Here is a 25,549-nt window from a genome sequence, read left to right as displayed (position 1 = left end):
AGACACCACAGGGAGGCGCCACAGGGAGACACCACAGGGAGACGCCACAGTAAGACGCCACAGGGAGGCGCCACAGGGAGACACCACAGGGAGACGCCACAGTGAGATGCCACAGTAAGACACCACAGGTAGGCGCCACAGGGAGACACCACAGGGAGACGCCAAAGTAAGACGCCACAGGGAGGCGCCACAGGGAGACACCACAGGGAGACGCCACAGGGAGACACCACAGGGGGGCGCCACAGGGAGACGTCACAGTGAGACGCCACAGGGGGCGCCACAGTGAGACGCCGCAGGGAGACGCCACAGTGAGACGCCACAGTAAGACACCACAGGGAGGCGCCACAGGGAGACACCACAGGGAGACGCCACAGTAAAACGCCACAGGGAGGCGCCACAGGGAGACACCACAGGGAGACGCCACAGTGAGACGCCACAGTAAGACACCACAGGGAGGCGCCACAGGGAGACACCACAGGGAGACGCCAAAGTAAGACGCCACAGGGAGGCGCCACAGGGAGACACCACAGGGAGACGCCACAGGGAGACACCACAGGGGGGCGCCACAGGGAGACGCCACAGTGAGACGCCACAGGGGGCGCCACAGTGAGACCCCACAGTGAGACACCACAGGGGGGCACCACAGTAAGACGCCACAGGGAGGCGCCACAGGGAGGCGCCACAGGGAGACACCACAGGGAGACACCACAGGGAGACACCACATGGAGACGCCACAGTGAGACACCACAGGGAGACACCACAGGGAGGCGCCACAGGGAGACACCACAGGGAGACACCACAGGGAGACGCCACAGTGAGACGCCACAGTGAGATGCCACAGTGAGACACCACAGGGAGGCGCCACAGTGAGACGCCACAGTGAGACGCCACAGTGAGACACCACAGTGAGACGCCACAGTGAGACGCCACAGTGAGACGCCACAGGGAGGCGCCACAGTGAGACGCCACAGTGAGACGCCACAGTGAGATGCCACAGTGAGACGCCACAGTGAGACGCCACAGTAAGGCGCCACAGGGAGACGCCACAGTGAGACGCCACAGTGAGACGCCACAGGGGGGCGCCACAGGGAGGCACCACAGTGAGACGCCACAGTGAGACACTACAGGGAGGTGCCACAGGGAGGTGCCACAGGGGGGCGCCACAGTGAGATGTCACAGGGAGGCGCCACAGGGAGACGCTACAGTGAGACGTTACAGTGAGACACCACAGTGAGACACCACAGGGGTGCGCCACAGTGAGGCGCCACAGGGGGGCACCACAGGGAGACACCGTGCAACTGAATGACGCCTCTCGTTGAAAGGACATTCCCACTTTCCAAAAAGGAACTGTGGAAAGCAAATGAGGACAAACTGAGGCCCGAGGGGGGTAAGTTCAAGTTCAAGTTCAAGTTCTTTAATAGTTGTCATACAGAAGTACAGAATACTTTCATACAAAATGCTTCTTACTGTTACGCTCCAGAGACTGTGCTAGACAAGATAGTATCAAATAACATAATAACATAATATAGCATGAATTTAGAAGAAGAAAATGAGGTCACAGTGTTCGGTATAGACATATGTACAATGTTCTGAGTTACCATATAATATACAATACACAATACTATGCAGTGTACTAATGTACAGTACTATCTAGTGCAAAGCAGAAATGGGATGAGGTACAATTTTAGTTGTGACAAGCACAGCGACAGATTACAATGGTATGGGTGCATTTATGTAGTTATTTTATCCAAAGCATTGTACAATTTGTTCCTCACACATTACCCATTCACTCACACACTCACACATCGACGGCAGAGGCGAACATGCAAGGTGCCAACCTGCTCATCGGGAGCAGTTAGGGGTTAAGGGTCTTGCTCAAGGACACTTTGACACACTGCCGGGGAGGAGCGGGAATCGAACCGTGAACCTCCAGATTACCAGATGACTCGAGCCATTGAAAGATGTTTTGGAAAGTCTTTTTATTTTTTTTTTTATTTATATATATATTTTTTACAATATAATAATAACGTCATAACATGGGAACCTATTAGCAAGTTCACTTGAAAGCTAAACTATACTGCCCCTAGAAGAGGTTAAGGCATAAGTGTTTCACATAATGCCAGGGACATAAAATCAATTGAACCGGATTCCTCCATGCCATACCATCTCATGCTACAAAGTAATACATGATGTGCACATAAATAAAGATCGATACATAGGATCAATAAGGCATCCGCTACGATCCTGAGGTCAACTGGAACCCTGTCTGGATGTGGATTGTTAATGCCTGCAAAAAAAGGCCAAATTTTTTTAGAAAATAGGTATTAGGGGTATGTCCTATATAAGCATTTGTATAATTGTTAATTTCGCTGGATATACACTGTATACGGTTAAAATATTATTATATACTTTTTTTTTTGTCTTGTTTCTGTACTTGCATGTAATTTTAACCACCTTGACTGTTAGTTTCATTATGCATTATGTGTTGAGTACTGACTTTTAATAATTTTTGTTTTGCAATAAAAAAAAAAAAAAAGGGCCACATTACACACCTGACTGTAAACAACAGGCTAGATGCCCCTGCTGTTCCTGCTGTAAACAACAGGCTAGATGCCCCTGCTGTTCCTGGCTGTAAACAACAGGCTAGATGCCCATGCTCTTCCTGACGGTACACAACAGGCTAGATGCCCATGCTCTTCCTGACGGTACACAACAGGCTAGATGCCCCTGCTGTTCCTGATGGTACACAACAGGCTAGATGCCCATGCTCTTCCTGACGGTACACAACAGGCTAGATGCCCATGCTCTTCCTGACGGTACACAACAGGCTAGATGCCCATGCTCTTCCTGACGGTACACATGAAGACCACACTCTTTACAGTCATGCCAGACACATACTGTACGACTCTGAACTATGTTGCCTATACCGCTTCCACTGTCTACAACTGCCCTACACTGTAATCATAATAATCATAATTACTTAATCATAATAGTCACTACTACCATACTATAGCCTACCCATATAACTATATAGACCACCGCAACACTTCCGGGATTCTGAAATCATGGAGGAGATCGCGGGGGGAGCAAATTAATGAATGTGGATGAGAGCCTTGATGTAAGTGGTTGTAGCTACGGCTGTGGGGGTGCTAGAAACATGATCGAATATACTTTTATACGCCTGAGTCTCCTGAACACGGTGCGACCAATTACAAATCGATAGGAACTTAATCGGCCGAGCTATAGTCCATTTTTCAGCACCTACTCCCCATACGCATGAGCAGATTGCCAAAAGATTCTGAAGGTGCACGAAGCCGCATTGGAATGTTCCATCAGATGGGGGGAAGCTTGTGCCTGCTTCGGTGGCCAGTGTCCTTTCAGCCGAACAGGATCATGGAAAAATTATCCCACTCAATGGCCAGACGTGTCTTATGGCGACATCTACAATTACCTCAGTGAGTCTCCAGCCTAGGTAGACTAATGTTTATATTTAAGTGTAGTGGTCGATAGCCGCTCACATTACCACCACAAGCTCTCACCCCCCCCCCTCTGATGGAACATTCCAATGCGGCTTTGCACGCCTTCAGAATCCTTTTTTTACAGTGCAATAAAATAGTTCTGGATTACTGTTCAACAAGTCGTACCTTCTCTGCGCCGTGTTCAGGAGACTCAGGCATATAAAAGTCTATTTGATCATGTTTCTAGCACCCACACAGCCATAGCTACAACCACTTACATCAAGGCTCTCATCCACATTCATTCATTTGCTGCCCCCGCACAATCTCCTCCATGAGCTCAATGTAACGCGGAAGTGCAGTGGTCTATAGGCCAGCAGATGTGATTGGCTCTCATGACTTCCTGGTATAGGCCAGCAGATGTGTCTGTCACAGTAAACCGTGTCTACTCACCTGTGGTCTCCACTATTCCTTCCAGTATGACCACAATCTCAAACTGCTCGGTCTGCATGGACCTCTGGGACAGCTCGTAGAACGGGCTCTTGGTGTCAATCACGTGGCAGATGGTGAGCGGGGAGACGAGGAAGAGCTGGTCCGCCCCGGTGCTGAAGCCCACGTCCAGCTCCAGCTGGTCCAGAGGGAGGAACTCCCCTTCAGGCGTCTGACGGGACTAGGGGGGAGAGAGAGAGAGAGAGAGAGAGAGAGAGAGAGAGAGAGAGAGAGAGAGAGAGAGAGAGAGAGAGAGAGAGAGATAGAAAGAGAGAGACATTGCTCAAAATATTTAAATCAGTTATAGAATCAATTGCACTGTACGGCAGTGAGGTATGGGACCCTTTATTACTGACGGATTGGGCAAAATGGGACACAAATCCAATTGAGATCCTGCATGTAGAGTTCTGCAAAACAATTCTCAGGGTACAAAGGAAAAGCCCAAACTCTGCATGCATGGCTGAATTAGGACAAAATCCGTTACTCATAAATATGCAAAAAATATCAATTAAATTCTGGAGCCATATTTAAAAAGAATATTTTAAATTTTAAATATTTTTAAATTTTTAAAAAATTTAAATATTTTAAGAAGCCTGTTATCATCATAAAGCCCTGGCCTGCAAAGAGCTGGACCTACAAAAGGAGCCCCTTTTGTCAACTCATAATGAAACTTGCTGACATCTCACACTCTGACATCACAAACCCTAGCCAGCCTCAGAGGATTAGACCTAACCAAATTATAACCAAAGAAAAAGATAAATACATTACTTATTGGAATCAACTCACACAATCACAACACAAATTAGAAACATATTTGGCCCTAAACAGACAGTATACTGTGGCAGACTACATCAGCACCAGTGGAGGTTATTGCATGACTACTAAAAATATACATATATATTTTTATATATATATTTTTTTATATATATTTTTATTAGAAATGTTTTCCTCTGTGAAAAACAAATGGCAGTGATTATTTTAATTTTTTTTAAGTGATACACAGCTCCCAATCACTTACATTGGCTAGTGAGGCAACATTCCTTTGTGGCTTCACTAGCTAATGTAAGTGAATGGCAGCGAAATAGCACCTTTGATTGGACAGTAACTGGTCTAAGTGCGCGCCCAGGGAGGCCGAACCTCACTCATTCATTTGAATGGGGCTTGAATGATTGACAGTTCTGACACTTTTTTTTACACCAATCAGAGAACACCATTTCCTATCCCATGCTTTGAGAGGGCTTGGAGAGCCCAGTCAGTAACATTACATTTACATTTACACAGTAGGGCTGGGCAATTAATCGAAACAAAATCACGATATCGATTCATAGACCTATGCAATCCACCTATCCACTTTTTATACTCCAAAAAAGGGCCATAAGAATAGTTCACATTGCAGGTTATCGTGATCACACACTAACATATTGTTTTTGGAGTCAAAGACATTGAAGTTAAATGATCTTGTGGAATTTAAAACGGCACAATTAATGTATAAAGCAAAAAGTCATGCACTTCCAAGAAACATTCAAGAATTGTTCTTTGATAGGGAGGGGGGTTATAATCGGAGGGGAGAACACAATTTAAAAGTGCTAAATGTACGCACTACCATGAGAAGACACTGCATCTCAATATGTGGAGTGAAACTGTGGAACAGTCTAAATGTGGTGCTAAGGCAATGTCCAAACATGAGACAATTCAAACTGATGTATAAGGAAATGATGTTCACAAGGTACAGGGATGAGGAAGGGACTTGATATTCACGGGTGTTTAAATTTTTATTTTATTTCTTTCATGTTTTACATATATAGTTTTTGTTTTTTCTTTTTTATGTTTTAAAATATCATTTTACTCATACTCAATACTCATTTGAGTAGTGGAAAAGGGGTAGGATTAAATAAGTGTATACTTCTTCCTACTCCTTTTCGAACATGTAGATTGAGTTGTGTTTTGCTTTTGTTATTGTTTGTTTGTATTCATTGCATGTTCGAAATAAAGATTTCAAATCAAAAAATCAAATCAATCTCATTTCTAAGTTATGACGATTTTTCTTTTATTAAACAAAATACGTTATAATAAAAAAAAAAAAGAATCTTTAACTTTTTTTAATGATTTTATCTGGGTTGAACATGATTTGTGGAACTCCCTCTGGTGTTGTGGTCGTAGTATTCACTGACCTTTGGGAAGTATTTCGACATGCACATGGGTATCTTAGTGGTGTAGTGTATCTTGTAGACCAGGCCCATTGCAAGTTGCTGTACTCTGTCGTCTACTCTAAGCCATCCTACGTTGTCAAAATGGGCAGGGGTGAGGTGGGTTTTAGGAGTAAGGTCAAGCAGTAGTCTGACCAGTTTGTTTTGTGATGTTTGTAATCTTGTTTTTAGTGCCTTTTAGGTGCTTTGGTACCATGAGGTGCAAGCATAGTCGTAGTACCCTTGAATGAGTGCTCCTGTTAGAGTCTTCAAGGTAGTCTTGTTTACCAGAGAGGAGATCCGGTACAGGAATCTAGTTCGTTGGTTGACTTAGTTTTATTACATTGGATCCCATTTTGTTACAGGAAAGATTTGCCTCTATAGGATGGAACTAGAGTTGTTCCGATACCGATACCAGTATCGGAAATGCCGCCGATACTGCCTAAAATGCTGGTATCGGTATCGGCGAGTACCCTCTAATGTTGTGCTCCGATACCATATGACGTAATTTATCAACAACACTGCGGACGTTGGGCTCTGTAGATATACCCTACTCGCTGAGTGAGCATTATAAAACAAACGTGTGCTTAATCGACCGTGAATTAAAGTGTCAATTGCCATTTTAACAGCAGAGCAGATACTTTCTTAAAATGCCATCGTCCCGGCAGAGCGCTGATGTTATTAGCATTAGCTGAACAGCTAACCGAAAGCTAGCATTAACTAACGTTAAAGGTTTAGCCATAACGTTACCTTGGCTAAAGTTGGGGCTATTCAATCATCCAGCAATAATGGCTGCAGACCTGCAAGCAAAGTACAGCAAGTTGGCAAAGGAGTATTCCAAGTTAAATCACAATGTCACCAGTAACGTTAGTTTTTCCATATACCGGTAGCTCTGATGCTAGCTAACCTAGCTCACGGTAATGTCGTCATTGCACAATTGCACGTCGCGTACACAATTAATGACATGTTGCGGACAGCCATATCGGCGACAATGTTTAGCTTTTAGTGCCAAATGATAAGAGTCTGAGGCGGAGTCTCAAAAGAGAATGTTGAATATTTATTGTGCAAAAATCACAACAACAGAGCCTCTGCTACTAAACGGAGCCTTCTTGTGGAAGCAAGTGCAGCAACGAATAATGTCCGTGTGGAACTAATGTGCCAACAACCTTTCCGTGGGTGAACTCATTGAGATAGTTTTCAATTACTGATACTAATACTAATCTATACAATCACCTGTTGTTGAATAAAACGTTATAGTTATTACTAAAATATAAACAGTAGCTGTATTAAAAAAAATATATATATTTATAATTTATATAATTTTTTTTTTTTTTTTTTTTTTTATGTATGCACTGGTATCGGATAAGTATCGGTATCGGCCGATACCCAAAGCTTAGGTATCGGAATCGGATCGGAAAGGAAAAAATGGTATCGGAACATCTCTAGATGGAACCCAGGTAGGTAATTTCATCTTTCCTTTTAAGATAAGTTAAGATATTCCTTTATTGATCCCCTTGGGGAAATTCAGGCATCATAGCAGCATGGGGGAAGGGGGGGGGGGGGGTACAGGTAGTGAAAACAACACAAGCAGTGTAAACAAATAGGTCAATATAATTTACTATCTAACTAACTGAAATATACATTATTCACAGTATCACAGTATCCACATAAGGTGCAGTATGCATAAGGTAGTGTTATTGTCCTACTTGGGTTCCTATTAGTTCTAGGTCGATGTCTGGCAGCAGTCGCTGCCCACTGTTGTGGAGCCTGGTGGCCACTGGTATGAAGGACTGTCCGAGGCGGTTAGTTGAGTGTCGGGGGGGTATGAGTCTGTGGCTTCCTTGTCACCTTCACCTAATATGTTTTGATCTGGTCAGGTGCGCTGTCACCTAAAATGTTTTGATCTGATCAGGTGCGCTGTCACCTAATATGTTTTGATCTGGTCAGGTGCGCTGTCACCTAATATGATTTCATCTGGTCAGGTGCGCTGTCACCTAATATGATTTCATCTGGTCAGGTGCGCTGTCACCTAATATGTTTTCATCTGGTCAGGTCCGCTGTCACCTAATGTTAATATGTTTTCATCTGTGTCCACTGACCACTGACACACAGTGGGGGATGTTTTAAAAATATTATTTAATATATAATATAATATAATATAATATAATATAATATAATAATTTGTGCTTCACCTAAAAATTTGGTCAGCAGCCTCCACTGGCGTACCTGCAGGACAGGGGAAAACCCAAGTCCAAGGATGTAAAAGGATTTTTCGTAGGACACGACTAGGGCTGACTTAAATACTTCGAAGCTTCGAAGCTTCGTTCGATGGCACAAGCTTCGAACATAACAAAAAATCGAAGTTTAAAAAAAATAAAATAAAGAAAAATATTCATTTATTTTCAATTTTTTTTTTTTTTTACTTCGATGTGTGTGTGTGTGTGTGTGTGTGTGTGTGTGTGTGTGTGTGTGTGTGTGTGTGTGTGTGTGTGTGTGTGTGTGTGTGTGTGTGTGTGTGTGTGTGTGTGTGTGTGTGTGTGTGTGTGTGTGTGTGTGTGTGTGTGTGTGTGTGTGTGTGTGTGTGTGTGTGCGCGCGTGGGGCCATTGGGTGGGGCCATTGGGTGGGGCCGGGGGACAAATACACTGGAGGAAAGTAACCCAGCTCAGCACTGCCCAAATTATATCATCACTATTGCCTGTTTGAAGGATATCATCCTTAAAACACATATACACCTACATGCCTTGTAGAATTCCACACATAAGAAAGAAAGATACTGGGATGAATAAACAAAATAGGAAATAAAATGTAGAAATGCATGCAATACATAAATAAATATGAATCTCCATATATGAAATAGAACATTTAGATAAGGTGCTACTGAGATGTTTTGGTGAGTTCTTTGTTTTTTTGTGGAAGTAGCCCTTCTTAAAAATGCATGAACATTCACTGATAATTGGTCTGTAGTGGAGTCTACAAGGTCTACATTGCCGGACCATGTAGAATCCGGACCTTGTAGACTGACATAATTCTGTGCATAGTTTAGTCTACACAGGCCATATTTCAAATAATCTAAATCTTACTTCATTCATCTTAAACATTCTTGATTTGGGGGATTGGTAGTCCCCATGAAATCTGAAGTTGTTCAAACGACAACAGCGATCCACCTTGAATTAAATCACACAGCCGAGTGAAACCTTGTTGGCTGCGTCACAGTCACGAAAGGGGCTACTTAATTCATTAATCCAATCCACTTTATTTATAGAGCACATTTAAAAACAACAAAGTTTACTAAAGTGCTGTACAAGTCCAACAACATAAGATACAAAAAAAAAAATAAAAAATACAAAAAAATTTAAAATAAAAAGAAATAAAAAAATTCGAAGCCTCGAATTAAAATCGAAGCTTAGTAGTATTGGTGTTGACCCCACAGAGAATCATTGAACTACGTCAAAAATATGTTTTTCGTTATCCCAGAGGTGCTGCAGACAGACAGCGGTGTTTCAGAAAAGACAACAAAGGTTTAAGGTCTTAGAGCCTACAGTGATACTATCAGCCTGTGAAGCTGAGTATATGTTTCTAGCTATGACAATGCAAAATGTGTTTATCTAGAGCAACTGCTCGAAGTGATGAAGATAAAGTTATGAATGTATTGCTTAAAATGCAGTAGGTAATTCAGGGCTGTACGCTAAGCTTTTTCACTAGGGGCACACTTGCCCCTAAATGAGAAATTTAGGGGCAAACAATATTTTTTAGGGGCAAATTTTTAAATAACTATTTTACCATTATAGTAGGGCTGGGCGATATGGCCTCTAAATGATATCGCAATATTTTGACATTTCCTCTAAAGCACTTAAAAATGCTTGATTTAACCCTTTGATGCATACAGTCACGCCAATATGATGATTATAATAAGTCCCTGCAACATATGTTTGCATTATTAAACCATGAAGATGCTTTAAAAAATAATTTAATGAAAATGTACTAAGAGTAGTCTACTTACTGACACACTAATAAAAAAAATTATTTACATCCAAGACAATTTATATAAAAACTCTTGGGTGCCTTTTACACAGTACTGTGTTTTCTATCCACTTTAGCCAAACACACACACACACACACACATATATATATATATATATATATATATATATATATATATATATATATACACACACACTACTGTGAGAAAATAATAATCACACAGACTTAATGATTTTAGAATATTTCAGATAATGAAATTAAATGTTTATATCATCAACTATCCAGTTAGTATTTATACTGTGTGTAACATTTGGCTACTTTAAATTATTGAATGTAGAGAGAGAGCGAGAGAGAGAGAGAGAGAGAGAGAGAGAGAGAGAGAGAGAGAGAGAGAGAGAGAGAGAGCCAGCCCCCCCCTTCGCGTTTTGATAGTCTAAGCTGCCGTAGGTGATGACGTCACACTCGAATGTAAACAGGAAGAGATGGAGACACACGGAGATGGAAATTCAATGATATACAGAAATGAATAACCAATAAATATGAAGTTATGTTTAAACTTCTGTTGTCAAGCGTTGTCAATATAACCCACCCCTTTCCTCACGAATGGAACTAGTCTTGTGGAGTCCGCTTTGACCGTTTTCCAGGGTTAGCAGAGATCGCTAGTTAGCTTAGCATAATCCTAATGGTAACCTTGGTTAGAAGCTACCGTTAGCTCATTGCTCGTGTCAATTAAATTGCATGTTATTAAAGGTCCGCGCTGGTCTGTCTAATTAAATTACAACCGCAACATTATATTGCACTGTACAGCCCTGGTTGTAGGCTAATGTTTTACTACAATTTGTATGGATTAATTTAGGAGTGAAATGCGAATGAAGGGTTGAAATTACCACTCGCAAGCTTGCCCCCAGATATTATTTTAAACTCGCACGGACCAAATTAGGGGGCAATTTGCGATCATATCATCGCAGTGTACAGGCCTGTAATTGAAATGTATCCTCTATACCGAATATGGTGTTTTTGAAGAATGGGCGTTCTGTCAAAACCGTTTAAAATGATGAACATTGTGTATATATGGAGACTGTTGTTTATGAGGACAACCAGGGGACCATTGTGATTACTAGGAACCCAATATGTCAATATAGATGTAAACATGTCATTATAAATAATATCATCTCATCAGGTATGTCATCAGATAAGAAAGAATGACACCGGTTTACTGTCCAATGGACGACAGAGTAATAGATACTATGAGAGAGCCTGTTTCAAATAAAAATTGAAGGGATTTGCAAAGGTCATGTTTAATGTGAAGATATTGACTGTCATACCCTATGGATATTTTTGGGATTATATTATTTCCTTTGTTAAATGTTTTTCCCAGAAGTCAGCCAGTATGCTAATGCAAACCTAAGTGGGAGTGTTGAGATCAGAAGCTCTGTGTAGGATTGTTAGTAACTGTCTAACTGTACATATGTCTGTTTACACTAGTAACTGTTTACCTGCATATATAATTGTCTCCACCAGTGACTGTCTAGTTGCATATATATCTGTTCCCACTAGAGGGCGCTCTAGGCGGAGCCACCCAGGTACCCCACCTTGTGGCGAGTATAAAAGCAAAGGTATACTCCCATTTCGTTCTCTCCCCCAATGTCTCTCAGTGAGAGAAGAACATGTATGTTACTGCTGCTCTTTCCATGTGAATAAAAAGAAACCACGCCAGTTCAGGCTCAAGATAGAAACCATGCCTCTTGACCACATTATTGTCGCCCTATATGCCGAATTCTATTAACAAATGTATTGTCTATGTATGTTGTTGAAAAACTGAAAATAAAAACTTAAGTAAAAAATAATAATAATAATCTAAGAAAGAATTTGACAATGTACAGACTGAGTGACCATGGTTTGGCGATAGAGAAGGGCAGACACAGACAGACCTGGCTGCCCAGAGAGGAGAGGCTGTGCTGTCTTTGTGATGAGGGAGCCGTAGAGACAGAATTACACTTCCTAACACAATGTGAAAATTACAGAAATATTAGGGAGGAATTCTTTCCAAAAATGTAAATAATTTTCCCAGAATTCCAAAGTATGACAGAAGTGCATAAATTGTCAATATCCTGGGGGAACAGAAAGAATGTGCCGTTTTAGCTGCAAAATATGTCAATTCATGTCACAAGAAAAGGGACAACCAGTAGGACACATATGTAACGGATGGTATCGTGAAGCGCAGTCAAGAAGGGCTGGGGTGAGTAGCAGTGCTATGGGTTAAACTCACTCTCACATCCTGAAAAAAAAAATGCATAAACCCATTACTTAGAAGTGGATTCACCTCTTGTTATAGCGGTCTGTGTTGCTGTCTGCGGTGTGGGAGATCGGGATTCGACTCCCACTCGGGGCATCGAAGTTTGAGGTGACGTTGTCACAACCATTACAATGGTCCCGTGACCTGGATGCCTTGGGTGGAGTGGAGTGAGTTTGAGAGGGTGAGTGTAACGGATGGTATCGTGAAGCGCAGTCAAGAAGGGCTGGGGTGGGAGCTCCAGTAGCTCACCACGTACCGCGAGTGCTATTTCAGCGCCGTGGACAACCGCGCTCGCGCGGATCTGGGGCTGAGCGCGTTCGAATCCCGGACGGCAGCCGTGCCTTTCCCAGAGTGTCTTTCCCCCCCATCTGAACCCTTTCAGCCTGCATCTGTCGGTCGAACTTGACCAAGTATGAATGCGAAGAAAAAGCGATAAACGCTAAAAGAACCAGGTGACTGGTCAAAGTTTAAAAAAAAAAAGAAGGGCTGGGGTGAGTAGCAGTGCTATGGGTTAAACTCACTCACATCCTCAAAAAAAAAAGACGCATAAACCCATTACTTAGAAGTGGATTCACCTCTTGGTATAGCGGTCTATTTCATGCCAATAAAGCTTTTTGAATATTGAATTGAGAGAGAGAGAGAGAGAGAGAGAGAGAGAGAGAGAGAGAGAGAGAGAGAGAGAGAGAGAGAGAGAGAGAGAGAGAGAAAGAGAAAGAGGGGGGTAGTAGGGGAGAGAGAGTAGTAGGAGAGAGAATGAGGGTAGTAGGAGAGAGAGAAAGAGAGAGATAGATGGTAGAAGGCGAGAGAGAGAGAGAGGGTAGTGTGAGAGAGAGAGAGAGAGAGAGAGAGAGAGAGAGAGAGAGAGAGAGAGAGACCACGGTTTAACCACTGCTGCCCAGTGAGCTGTCAGTGATATGTGGATCAGTCACCAGTGAGTAGACAGGGGATGGAATGGTGAAGAAGGGGATGGAATGGTGAAGAAGCCCAGCTAACAAGGCATCAAACGCCCGTGTAAAAACCCGGGACGACCCGCGGGCCGCGCTCACTCACACGCTCTCCACTTTGTAGTCCAGATTGTTTAATTGGGTATAAGATGAGCAGGTGGATCGATAGGCCTTGACTGCTCTCCAGACAGCTGTGACTGACCAGACCCGAGTTCCTGTGTTTACTGTTTCTACTCAGGTATACACAGGAATATTATGCAGCATGTTACTGGAGGCATGTTACTGTTATGTGTGTGAGGAGAATTCTAGGCATTGATTTGATTTGATTGGATTTGACATTTAAAAAAATACAAGATTCCAGAAAACATCAAGGATGCAACACAAAAAAGTCAAGACTTATTTCCATTGTGGTCCTTGGCCTTCAGTGCCAGACAATCCATTAAGAAGGATAAATAAACACATAATGGATTCAATGGTTCCTTATAGAAATACCACCAACATCTTGTTCTACACAGTTAGTGAAATAGGAATACTGTTTAATTAATGAATACAAATATTGAATTATCTTGTATGCAAGTGCAGTATGGTAAATGTTGAGCAGAGTGTATTTGTGGGTACATGTATGTGTTGTGTGGTAGTGTGTATGGGTAGACTAATGTATGTATATGGTAGTGTGTGTATGGGTACATGGAATGTGTTGTGTGGTAGTGTGTATGGGTACACTAATGTGCTGTGTGGTAGTGTGTGTATGGGTACATGGAATGTGTTGTTTGGTAGTGTGTATGGGTACACTAATGTGTTGTGTGGTAGTGTGTGGGTACATGGAATGTGTTGTTTGGTAGTGTGTATGGGTACACTAATGTGTTGTGTGGTAGTGTGTGTATGGGTACATGGAATGTGTTGTGTGGTAGTGTGTATGGGTACAATAATGTGTTGTGTGTGGTAATGTGTGTATGGGTACATGGAATGTGTTGTGTGGTAGTGTGTGTATGGGTACACTAATGTGTTGTGTGGTAGTGTGTGTATGGTAGTGTGTATAGGTAGATGGAATGTGTTGTGTGGTGTGTGTGTGTGTGTGTGTGTGTGTGTGTGTATGGAATGTGTTGTGTGGTAGTGTGTGTACAGTATATGGAATGTGTTGTGTGGTAGTGTGTATATGGGTACAATAATGTGTTGTGTGTGGTAATGTGTGTATGGGTACATGGAATGTGTTGTGTGGTAGTGTGTGTGTATGGGTACACTAATGTGTTGTGTGGTAGTGTGTGTATGGTGGTGTGTATAGGTAGATGGAATGTGTTGTGTGGTGTGTGTGTGTGTGTGTATGGAATGTGTTGTGTGGTAGTGTGTGTACAGTATATGGAATGTGTTGTGTGGTAGTGTGTGTAGGTACAGTATATGGAATGTGTTGTGTGGTAGTGTGTAGGTAGTTTTTTAGGTGCTGCATAAACAAATTCTGTTGTACTGTGTTGTGCAATGGCAATAAAGCTTTCTACTTCTACTATCTACTCTATATGTTGTGACAACATAATGATGACAGTCATTCTCACTTTTGATCTGAACCAAAACCGACAAGAGTGAAATAAGATAAGATAAAGATCCCCATATGATCAATAAAGGATCAATATGATGAATTGAAAATGGGGACCCTGATATAAACAAGACGAAAGTCCTCTGCATCCCCTTAACAATTGTGTGTATTGAGCCGTACTGTATTGTGCCCAATATTCATTCTGCAATCTGTTAATTTTCAATCAATCAATCAATCAATCAATCAATCAATCAATCAGGCAAACATGATCTGAGAAATATGAAGGAATTCTGGCCAAAGTATACAGTGACACTTACTTTCAGCAATTTGCAGCGGATTTGAGCAGAGACCATATGACTGTTGCGCAGGTTCCCGACCCTGAACATGAGAGTTAGTTTCCCGTCTCTCATGGAAATAACCGCATGTTCACTGAACATCAGCGTCTCGGCCCGTTTCTTGGGCTGAGACATCTTGATGAACATGCAGCCGATCAGGAAGGCATCGACGATCGACCCGAGGATCGACTGGAACAGAAAGAGAATGATCCCCTCGGGACACTTGTCTGTGATGTATCTGTAGCCATAGCCTATGGTGGCCTCCGTCTCTATGAAGAACAGGAAGGCGGAGGGGAAGTTGTACACGTTGGCGACGCACGGGGTGTACTTGTCGTCGTGCGCCCGGTTGAGGTCCCCTCGGATGTAGGCGATGATCCACCACATGAAGGCCATGAAGAGCCACGCCACCGTGTAGGTGAGGATGAAGATGAACAGGTTCCAGCGCCATTTCAAATCCACCAGGGTTGTGAACAGGTCAGAGAGGTACCTGCTGGTCTCACCGCCCAGGTTGCCGTGCTGCACGTTGCATCGCCCGTTCTTGTCCACGAAGCGCTGCCTCTTCCTCTTCTTCTCTGGCGGCGGCTGACTGAACCCGGACCCTCCGCTGGACGAGGTGGTCACTACCTGAATGAATGAATGAAAAATGTAATTAACATATTGCAGAATGGGTACAATACAGTATGGCTCAATACACACAATTGTTAAGGGGATGCAGACCAGAGAAATACGTTTGTCTTGTTTACATCAGGGTCCCCCATTTTCAATTCATAGTGACATTTATGAGACATACAGAACATACATGACATTTATGGCATAGGGACATATACATGACATACAGGTATATAGTACTGTTACATTTGTGACATATACGATATGCATACCTGATAGTCGTCCCCAAATTTCTTTCGAAGTGCAGACATACTACGATGACAGCAGCGAGAGAAATACCTCTTTTAACGGATTCGGTTTGAGTCTGTATAGCAGGACTAGTTATATGCGGTTGTCCTTGTGCGCACTACCTCCTAATGCAATGGGAAATAAGGCCAATTAAAGTGCGTGTGTCGTTATCGTTACCTCACTTAGTCGCGTGCACCGTCCACTCTCTCCGCACACCGCTGGCGCTACAAACCACAGCCATGAAATATCAATATACTGTACCGGGAATGTATTACCAACAACAACCCCTGAAGAGACGCGATGCCATTTATGATAATCACCGGGCGACCGAGCGCACAGAGCAGCTCTCCAGACGCGCCAGGCGCAGTCCGGGCTTCTATTCTCCGGTATACGTTGCGGATTTACTCAGTTACTCCGGTACTCCTGCATGTGCGGATTCGAGCTATATATGCGGGCAGGTCCAGAAGTGTGCGGGTTCGAGCTCTATATGCGGGCTGGTCCAGAAGTGTGCAGGTTCGACCTCTATATGCGGGCTGGTCCAGAAGTGTGCAGGTTCGAGCTCTATATGCGGGCTGGTCCAGAAGTGTGCGGGTTTGAGCTCTATATGCGGGCTGGTCCAGAAGTGTGCGGGTTCGAGCTCTATATGCGGGCTGGTCCAGAAGTGTGCGGGTTCGAGCTCTATATGCGGACTGGTCCAGAAGTGTGCAGGTTCGAGCTCTATATGCGGGCTGGTCCAGAAGTGTACGGGTTCGAGCTCTAGTCTATATGCGGGCTGGTCCAGAAGTGTGCGGGTTCGAGCTCTATATGCGGACTGGTCCAGAAGTGTGCGGGTTCAAGCTCTATATGCGGACTGGTCCAGAAGTGTGCGGGTTCGAATCGAGCTCTATATGCGGACTGGTCCAGAAGTGTGCAGGTTCGAGCTTTATATGCGGGCTGGTCCAGAAGTGAGCAGGTTCGAGCCCCAGTCGGTAAGTTTTTATTGTAAAGTTGAAAATCTCTCCCCCAGCAGCAACGAGCGCTCCTCTGCGTAATGAATCGCTGGCGTCATCGATGACACCAGCCTGTGCGCACTTCCGACTCGAAGGCGAAAGATGCGTGGTTCTGTCCCCAAACCTCCGTTTTACGATGTATACACTACACTGCGGTTTGCAATAAACCACAGGACAGTGAAATGCGATGCGGAGAAAATCACCGTTCTCTCGTCATATTGCCAGCGCGCGTCGATGCCTTCTGCCAGACTCTTCCTTGTGGCGTTCCTTCCTCCTCCTTCTAATGGAATCTCGGTGATGTTCTCATGATCAGGTGATAATAAACATCCAGCAGACCCGTTCCTTCGGCTCCGTTCCTTCTCTCTCTTCGATCTCCCCGCACGGCTCCTGCGCACTTCAACGTTCCGTATACAATGATGCTCTGACTGGTGTAGCCGTTACAGAACCAGGGGGGGGGGCTCTCTACAGGCAGCAGGGGGAGAGGTCTGTGCCACTTTGACAGTTTTCTACAGGCAGCAGGGGGAGAGGTCTGTGCCACTTTGACAGTTTTCTACAGGCAGCAAGGGGAGAGGTCTGTGCCACTTTGACAGTTCTCTACAGACAGCAGGGGGAGAGGTCTCTTTAACAGTGCTCTACAGTCTGTGTCTCTTTGTCATTTATAGTCTCTGGGGGGGATGTCTGAATGAATGAATGAAAACTTTATTTAACAGATTGCAGAATGGGTACAATACAGTACGGCTCAATACACACAATTGTTAAGGGGATGCAGACCAGAAAAAGACGTTTGTCTTGTTTTACATTTTCAATTCATAGTGACATTTATGACATACAGAACATACATGACATCATGACATTTATGGCATAGGGACATACATGACATACAGGTATAGTATATACTGTTACATTTGTGACATATACAATATGCAAATATACAGTACTGTTACCCATAGATCCTAACAGAGATTATATACATAATATGATGGGGAGGAGACTACATTAGGAGGGGGTGGGCATGGGAGAAAAAATATATACGGTGGGGAGAAAATATATACATACGGTGGGGAGGAGTGTCTATTTGGGGGGGGGGGGGGGTTGGACATTTACGGTGGCCAGTTTCGAATGCAGCCTCCCGCGTAGGTGCTCTTTACTTTAAGGTGAGACAGCACCCCTTAATAGGGAAAAAAATACTTGCATAGATATCACTATGAAACGTTCCCAGTTTGTTATGTACATAATTATAAACTAAGAACAAATATATTACAAGTTTTTTTTATGTTTATATATGCAAATGAGGCACTTCCCCCTATTAAATATGCACATATTTGCATGTATCGCCAAGACTCGCATCACCAAAATGGATAATACCAGATTCAAAAACTTGGTTACATTTTGTTGATACATTCAAAACGAAACTTTGTATAGAAAGACGTTGTGGCTATGTCCTCTTATCAGCCCATACATCAGGAAATATTGTCTACTGTCATAAAAAAAAAAAAATCGCCTAGTTTTGGTATAAAATGTACTATAAACCCGGCTATGAATGATATATATCAACAAACCTTTCTATAGAAAGAAGCATAATATGGATGGGAAGAAATGTGGAAAGGTGGTGTGTGTAGGTACTAGGGAAATGGAGTTCCAACACTTTATGAGAGTAAAATGCATAAAAACTAGTTTTTCAGAAAACAACCTCAAAGTTATATACTCGTACTGGCATCGCGTCCCACTCTTATGCCATACCGAGATATACCTCATCTCCTAGTACCTACTGTACTACATAACGAAAAACGAAACACCCTTGCACTTGACCAGGCCCCGCCCCAGTGACTTACTATAAGACACCGGGCGTGGTCACCACTCACCCTTCCTCTTTTTCGTTTTCCATCATGGCGGCTGTTTTGCACCCTGTGTAACTAGTGATAGCGAGTATGAAGTGTAAAGAGAAATTGAACAATGCCGGAGATTTGCCAGCCCCTGGAATCTTCGGCATGTTTACAACGGCGCTCATATGGGTTCTGCGGCCCTGCAGATGGATGCATTTCGATGCATCTCCGCTTCGGGTCTATCCTGGTGTTTCCTCGTCTTGGCAGCACTTCGAGGGACGACGTGCAGGGGTGTAGCTCCAGATTCTGGGCCCCATGAAAGAATGTTTTTGTAGGCCCTCAATTTTTTTATTGATGAAAACGCATAATATGGTTTTTACCTATACATTCGGATCAGAAGTTCAGCACCTGCACTGTTGGTGGGTGAGCCTAGTAAAGGATGTCGCATTGCGTTCATCTTCAATGAATGGACCAATGCAATAGTCTACCAAAGCCCCCCCTCTCTCTCTATATATCTCACACACACACACACACACACACACACACACACACACACACACACACACACACACACACACACACACACACACACACACACACTTCAGAAACAAACATAGTATCAATGAGAGCATCAATAATACACTTGAGTGATGTCTAGTAAAAAAAATCTTTTTTTTGGGCCCCCCCCCCCCAGTGCTGGGCCCTTGGAATCATCCTAAGCTACCCCCCCCCCCCCCCAGCTACGCCCCTGACGACGTGTGATGTGTAGCTATCGAGCTAACTCGCACTCAGGTAGGATCTGTGCCATCAGGCATTAACGCTGGTGTTAATAATACTGCTTGTTGTCCTGTGAGACAACCGAGTTGTGTATTGGCGCAAGGGGTAGGATATCTGGGTAAAAACGTTGTTGTTTTCCCTGTTACCCTGGAGCGCGCGGCTAACGCTATGCTATATGCTGGGCTACTGTTTCTGTTTGTTTCCCCGCTGAGGGATGTCTGTCTAAAGTCTTCCCTCCTCTTAACCATTCATGCTGACGGTCAATCTGTGTTTACTGTTGGGAGTATTGTGCGGGCTTGTTTACCTGTTCATGGGTGAATGGGCTGAGGTCTAGGGCTGGTGTGCTTGTTGTGAATATTATGAATGGATGCGGGACTGGGTTCTCTGGTCCGCATCCCCTTAACGTTGTGTGTATGGGCTAGCCCATTCTACAGTGTATTGGTGGTGTTTTTAGTTCATTTATTCATTAACCCCTTCATGGATGCACACCACAGTGGAGGTTGCTGGTTGCAACCACCGCTGGTGCTCAGTGTTTATGAAGCAGGTGGCATCAGTCCTTTGCCTCTGGCATGTTGAAACAGTGCCCCGCCCGGCCGACGCCATGAGGTGGGTCGGCCCGGCGGGTGGCTGGTGGGCTGTGTTAAGCCTGTACCGCCACGGTATAGAATTAGCAGCGATTAGTAACCTTGTTCGCATTGCTGTTTTTTTCTGTCAAAAATGGTGTCTGGTGGCGGGGCCATGAGGGCCAGCCGACGTCGAAACATCGTGCAAGGTTGTTGACGTTATTAGCTTTGACCTAGCCGCAAGCTATAACCGCAGGGAGGGCTAGGATGCTGTCAACGCTTGTTTACAGACATCTTGGTTGGATTAGTCTCCCTTTGAGGGGGTGAGAAGTTAAAAAGAAATGTTCCCTCCTCAGGGCTCCCCTCTCCGCAGAGGATCTTTGGTCTTCCGCTGGAGCGCGGGCGGTATTGGACCTAGGCTGTGGCGAGGCCCTCGACAGGCGGCCATGTTTCCCCCGCCAGAGGTACCCTGGGCGTTGAGTCAACAGGTGTCCACAAGGCCGACAGCCTTGGCGGCCAAGGGATCGGCCATATTGGATGAGCACGGCCTGAGAAACCGACGCCGTCCTGCCGCGAGCAGCCCGCTCTCCGATCACTCCCGATCACCAGATTGTCGTCAGGGCAGAATACACTTCGTAACCCCTGACGACGCAGAGGCCCCAGTGCGGCCTCCACGCACTTGGTGAAGATGCGGGGAGCCAGAGAAAAGCCGAACGGCAGCCTCTGGTACTCATACGCTAAACCCTGCAAAGGAAGCGTAGGTAAGCCCTAGGATGGAAGATCGGGGATGCGAATACGCATCCTACAGGTCTATGGAGGAGAACCAGGCCCCCACCTGACAGTGTTCAACAGGTAGGAGATTATCCAAAAAATGCTGAACCTTACCATGGGACAGGTCCAGCATGGGTCTGACACCCCCCCCTCCCGATTTCTCGGGCACCAGAGAATACCGGGAGGAAAACGCCATGACGATGGCTTGCTTCGTCCACAGAGATTGGATCTCGTTGACCAGAGCTGTCACTGCTGGTGACCCTGACAATAGGGTCTGTACCAAACCTGAAAACGGGTGGGGTTGTTGTTATTTTCGGTTTTCACATGACTATTTGATTGCCCGTCACACGGCGCTCAGACGTCTCAGTGGGAGGCGCCAAACGTAAAAACTGAGCGCAAATGGCGGGTGGCGCTCTCTAGTTTCGGTCCCTGGTTGAGCCTGGTGTTACGTCTGTCAACTACAAGTGTTGTCAGCAGGGGGGCTCGAGACCTTTTTGAGGCACACAGTGCGGGCTTCCCCGACCTCGCCTTCGCCAGGCCGGGTATCACGTTGGTGCCTCCCACTCCTGAAAGATTGGCAGTGGTCTCGCAGGCGCGCGTGATTTTGGTGGTAGTAATATCACTGCAGGGCTACGGTGTGTAGGAACCCATGGGGGCCTCACACCTTGCATGTCCAGCTGCAGAACAACTCCTCAGCATGTTCTGGAGGGGTGTTCAGTGGGGGAGCTTTTGTCACCTAGTTTGATGTCCGCTTCCCCCGTATCAAACCGGCCTGTCGGGGTCCCCCCTTGGGTGCGATTGCCTCGTGGGTTGTATCAGGGACCGCTGTCCCGATTTCACGGAACGCCCTGCCCGCACGGTGGCGGGTTCAGAGTTGGCTACGCACAGCGGGAGGGACCGGGCCGCCTATCTACAGTTCCTTGCGGACCAGCGCCGAATGGTGGTGGGTGCGCTCTGGGAGTATCATCACATATGGCTTCAGCAGTGCCATATGTCGAAGTGGATGGAGAGAACGCTGAGGCGGGGACTTGTATTTACACAACCCCACCCGTTTTCAGGTTTGGTACAGACCTTATTGTCAGGGTCACCAGCAGTGACAGCTCTGGTCAACGAGATCCAATCTCTGTGGACGAAGCAAGCCATCGTCATGGCGTTTTCCTCCCGGTATTCTCTGGTGCCCGAGAAATCGGGAGGGGGGGGTGTCAGACCCATGCTGGACCTGTCCCATGGTAAGGTTCAGCATTTTTTGGATAATCTCCTACCTGTTGAACACTGTCAGGTGGGGGCCTGGTTCTCCTCCATAGACCTGTAGGATGCGTATTCGCATCCCCGATCTTCCATCCTAGGGCTTACCTACGCTTCCTTTGCAGGGTTTAGCGTATGAGTACCAGAGGCTGCCGTTCGGCTTTTCTCTGGCTCCCCGCATCTTCACCAAGTGCGTGGAGGCCGCACTGGGGCCTCTGCGTCATCAGGGGTTATGAAGTGTATTCTGCCCTGACGACAATCTGGTCCTTGGCGGTCAAGGTGGATCGTCAGGTCTCATACCAGGCAGGTGTTGGAATTCCTACCAGCCTGGGGTTTGCTGTAGACTGGAAGTAGAGTACTCCTCTTCCCAGTCAACGGGTGGAGTGCTATGGGCATCCCTCTCAGAGCGTGTTCAACACGCTCGGGAGGTTCCGTCCTAGGACGGTTACGGCGCTGTCCGTGATACGCCTGCTCGGTATGATGGCATCTGCTCATTCCGTGGTCCCTCTTGGCCTCTTCTTCACCCCAGGAGGAGGTTACGGAGGTGGTTTTTTTCCAGTATGGAAATAGACCCGGTGAGAGGCAAGTGGAAGCGGCTAAGGTTCCCGTGTCAGTACTGGGGGACCTCGCCCCCTGGGGAGGGCCTGGGGTCCTCACCAGGGGGATCCCTATGGGCAGTAGGCTGTCACACGTCACGTTTTTCACCAACGCCTCCCTCGCTGGAGACGCGTCGGGCCAACGCAGTAGGGGGAAGCTGGCAAGCCATGCTGCCCGGTCTGCGCTACGTTCAATGTATTGGTAATGAAGGCGGTCCTTCTGGTCCTCAAACGGTGTTTGATCAGGACGGACAATACGACGTCAGTGTCGTATATCGACAGACAGGGAGGAGTACGCTCCCCCCGTCTGCACCGGGGGGCGGGCGGCTGGCTATGGGCGTTCTCCATCTGCGCAGCCTGAGGGCTCTCCACATCCCCGGCAGGGTGAATGTGGGTACAGGTGTGATGTCGCGGGGAGGTCCTCACCCTGACGAGTGGGGATTACGTCCGGACATAGTCAGGCAGGTCTGGGACCGATGCTGTGGCCGCCTGGGATTCTTTCCCCCCATACATCTGTTAGGTCAGTTGTTGGGGCAGGTACGTTGAGGAGCGCAGGACCTTGATCCTGATTGCGCCGGACCGAGGCGCAGCTGTGTGTTTTCAAGTTTCAAGTTTCTTTAATAGTTGTCATACAGAAGTACAGAATACTTTCATACAAAATGCTTCTTACTGTTACGCTCCAGAGACTGTGCTAGACAAGATAGTATCAAATAACATAGTATAGCATGTAAATTAGAAGTAGAAAATGAGGTCCCAGTGTTCAGTATAGACATATGTACAATGTTCGATGCAGAATAGACGTAACTGAGTTACCATATAATATACAATACTATGCAGTGTACTAATGTACAATACTATATAGTGCAAAGCAGAAATGGGATGAGGTACAATTTAGGTACAATTTACAGTAAGGTGTAAAGGTGTGGTTCCCGGTCCTGATCCAGCTCTTGGTAGCCTTGTCGTGGCCTGTTCCTTGGTAATCGCAGGCCCTCTCTCAAGCGCACGGGTCTCTGTGTTAGTTCCCTGTGCTGGGCCAGCCGCTGATGGTTTGGCTGGTGAGAGGGTGAGTCTGGAGAGGATGGATCCTTCTGTGGTTGACACCATCCGGAACGCGCATGCTCCCTCCACTATCGTGGTTTACGCGGGTAGGTGGCGTATTTTCCAAGAGTGGTGTAAGGCCACCCTCTTGTGAAGCGTTTCCTGCTTGGCGCTCGGCGCCTTAAGCCGGTGAAACGTTCTCTGTCTCCGAGTTGGGACCTTCAATTGGTCCTCGGCCGGTTGTCCGAGGCCCCGTTTGAGCCTCTTGAGCAGGCACCTTGGAACAGCTGTCTTCAAGACTGCGTTCCTGCGGAGGGGCGGAGCTAGGCGATCATGGAGTAGACGTGTTTCACGTGAGCTCCCTTCTATCGTGCGAAATATACTTTTCTCCCCATTAGTCTTTATTTTATTTTTATTTGTTATTTGTCTGCTTGTTGAGTCGTCGAGTTTCAACTACTGTCGTCGACTTTTTTCAACTTTCTGCGATGTCGGTGGTGGAGACCAGATCCATGAGCACCCCAGCCAGCAAACTGCCACCGGGCCTAATCGCGCCGTCGCCCGGTATCAATGAGATAAGCGAAGCTGTACTCTCGGTCATGACCAGTGATGGGAATAACGGCGCTATAAGTAACAACGTTACTAACGGCATTCGTTTTTTCAGTAACTAGTAATCTAACGGATTACTCTTCCAATCTCAATAACGCCGTTACCGTTACTGCAAATAAATGCGGCGCGTTACTATGAATGAACCTGTTTCTTTCATCAGACAGATATCTGCGCTGAGGGGCAATATGTTCTTCCTTGTTTAGTGCGCAAATTCTCCACTCATCTCCTCTGCAAGCACTGCTCCACTGTGTGTGTCTGTCTACTCTGGTCCAATCACATTCAGCGTCCCGTCAGCGTGTCTCCCCCCCCACCCACAGCCTGCGAATCAGAGCAGAGTAGGGCGGGTCTTCACGGAATGCATGTTGTCTTTCAGCGGGGCCAAGTCAGAGCGAGTTGACAGTGCATCGACAGGTAGTCTAATCTGCGTGTACTGTAGCTAGTAACCTCATTCCCAGTTGTATCCCTGTGAGATAAATGTAGCTAGTAGCCTAGTTTCGCCAGCAGGCAGTTAGTAGAAAAATGTGGCATGTTCAAAGAAAGTAAAAGAAAAGTCGACAGTGAAAATCGCTGCAATTCAATGGTGCATGGACAAAAAAATATGCGTGCATCCTCCCAGCACCAAGAAACGGTAGCTCTTGTGAAGAGTGGCAATATGAAACGCCACTATGAAACAAAACACAGTTATTTTGATGCAGCCTTTCCTCAGAATGCAGTGCTAAGAACCACACAAATAAATGGAATGAAATCATATCAAGCTGCAAGCAGAATTATTGTTAAAAAAATGCACATGCATTTCCATAGCTGTGGATGAGTCCACTGACACCACTGAGAATGCTCAGTTGCTGGTGTTTGTGAGGTTTTAGTGAGTTTGTTTGTGAGAAGATTGGATCAGTTGTACTTTTTTTTGGAATACTTTAAACCCTTTTTTTGTGGAATATTTGATGCGGCCCAGCCTCACCCAGACTCTACCTCCAGCGGCCCCCAGGTAAATTGAGTTTGAGACCCCTGGTTTAGAATGATTCGATTAGA

At 45.6% G+C, this 25,549-nt stretch overlaps 1 protein-coding gene across 1 annotated transcript in view; it reads right to left on the bottom strand.

The window, feature by feature from the left end:
- kcnj3a (potassium inwardly rectifying channel subfamily J member 3a) overlaps positions 1 to 16,159 on the bottom strand; it is a gene marked incomplete at its 3' end in the record, with an annotated part of 239,778 nt that extends 223,619 nt beyond the window's left edge. Inside the window, exons 1-3 of the mRNA XM_084311007.1 lie at positions 16,097 to 16,159; positions 15,198 to 15,839; positions 3,909 to 4,125 (exon numbers count right to left, since the gene is read on the bottom strand). Of these exons, the coding sequence (XP_084167133.1) occupies positions 3,909 to 4,125; positions 15,198 to 15,839; positions 16,097 to 16,135 (898 nt within the window). The 5' untranslated portion in view covers positions 16,136 to 16,159. The remainder of the gene's footprint in view (positions 1 to 3,908; positions 4,126 to 15,197; positions 15,840 to 16,096) is intronic.
- Between the last annotated feature and the right edge of the window lie 9,390 nt (positions 16,160 to 25,549).

This window comes from Notolepis coatsorum, assembly GCF_963971535.1.
Source record: "Notolepis coatsorum genome assembly, chromosome: 3".
NCBI classification, from domain to species: Eukaryota; Metazoa; Chordata; class Actinopteri; order Aulopiformes; family Paralepididae; genus Notolepis; species Notolepis coatsorum.
Note: the sequence above shows the minus strand (reverse complement) of the source record. Positions and strands in the feature narration are given on the sequence as shown.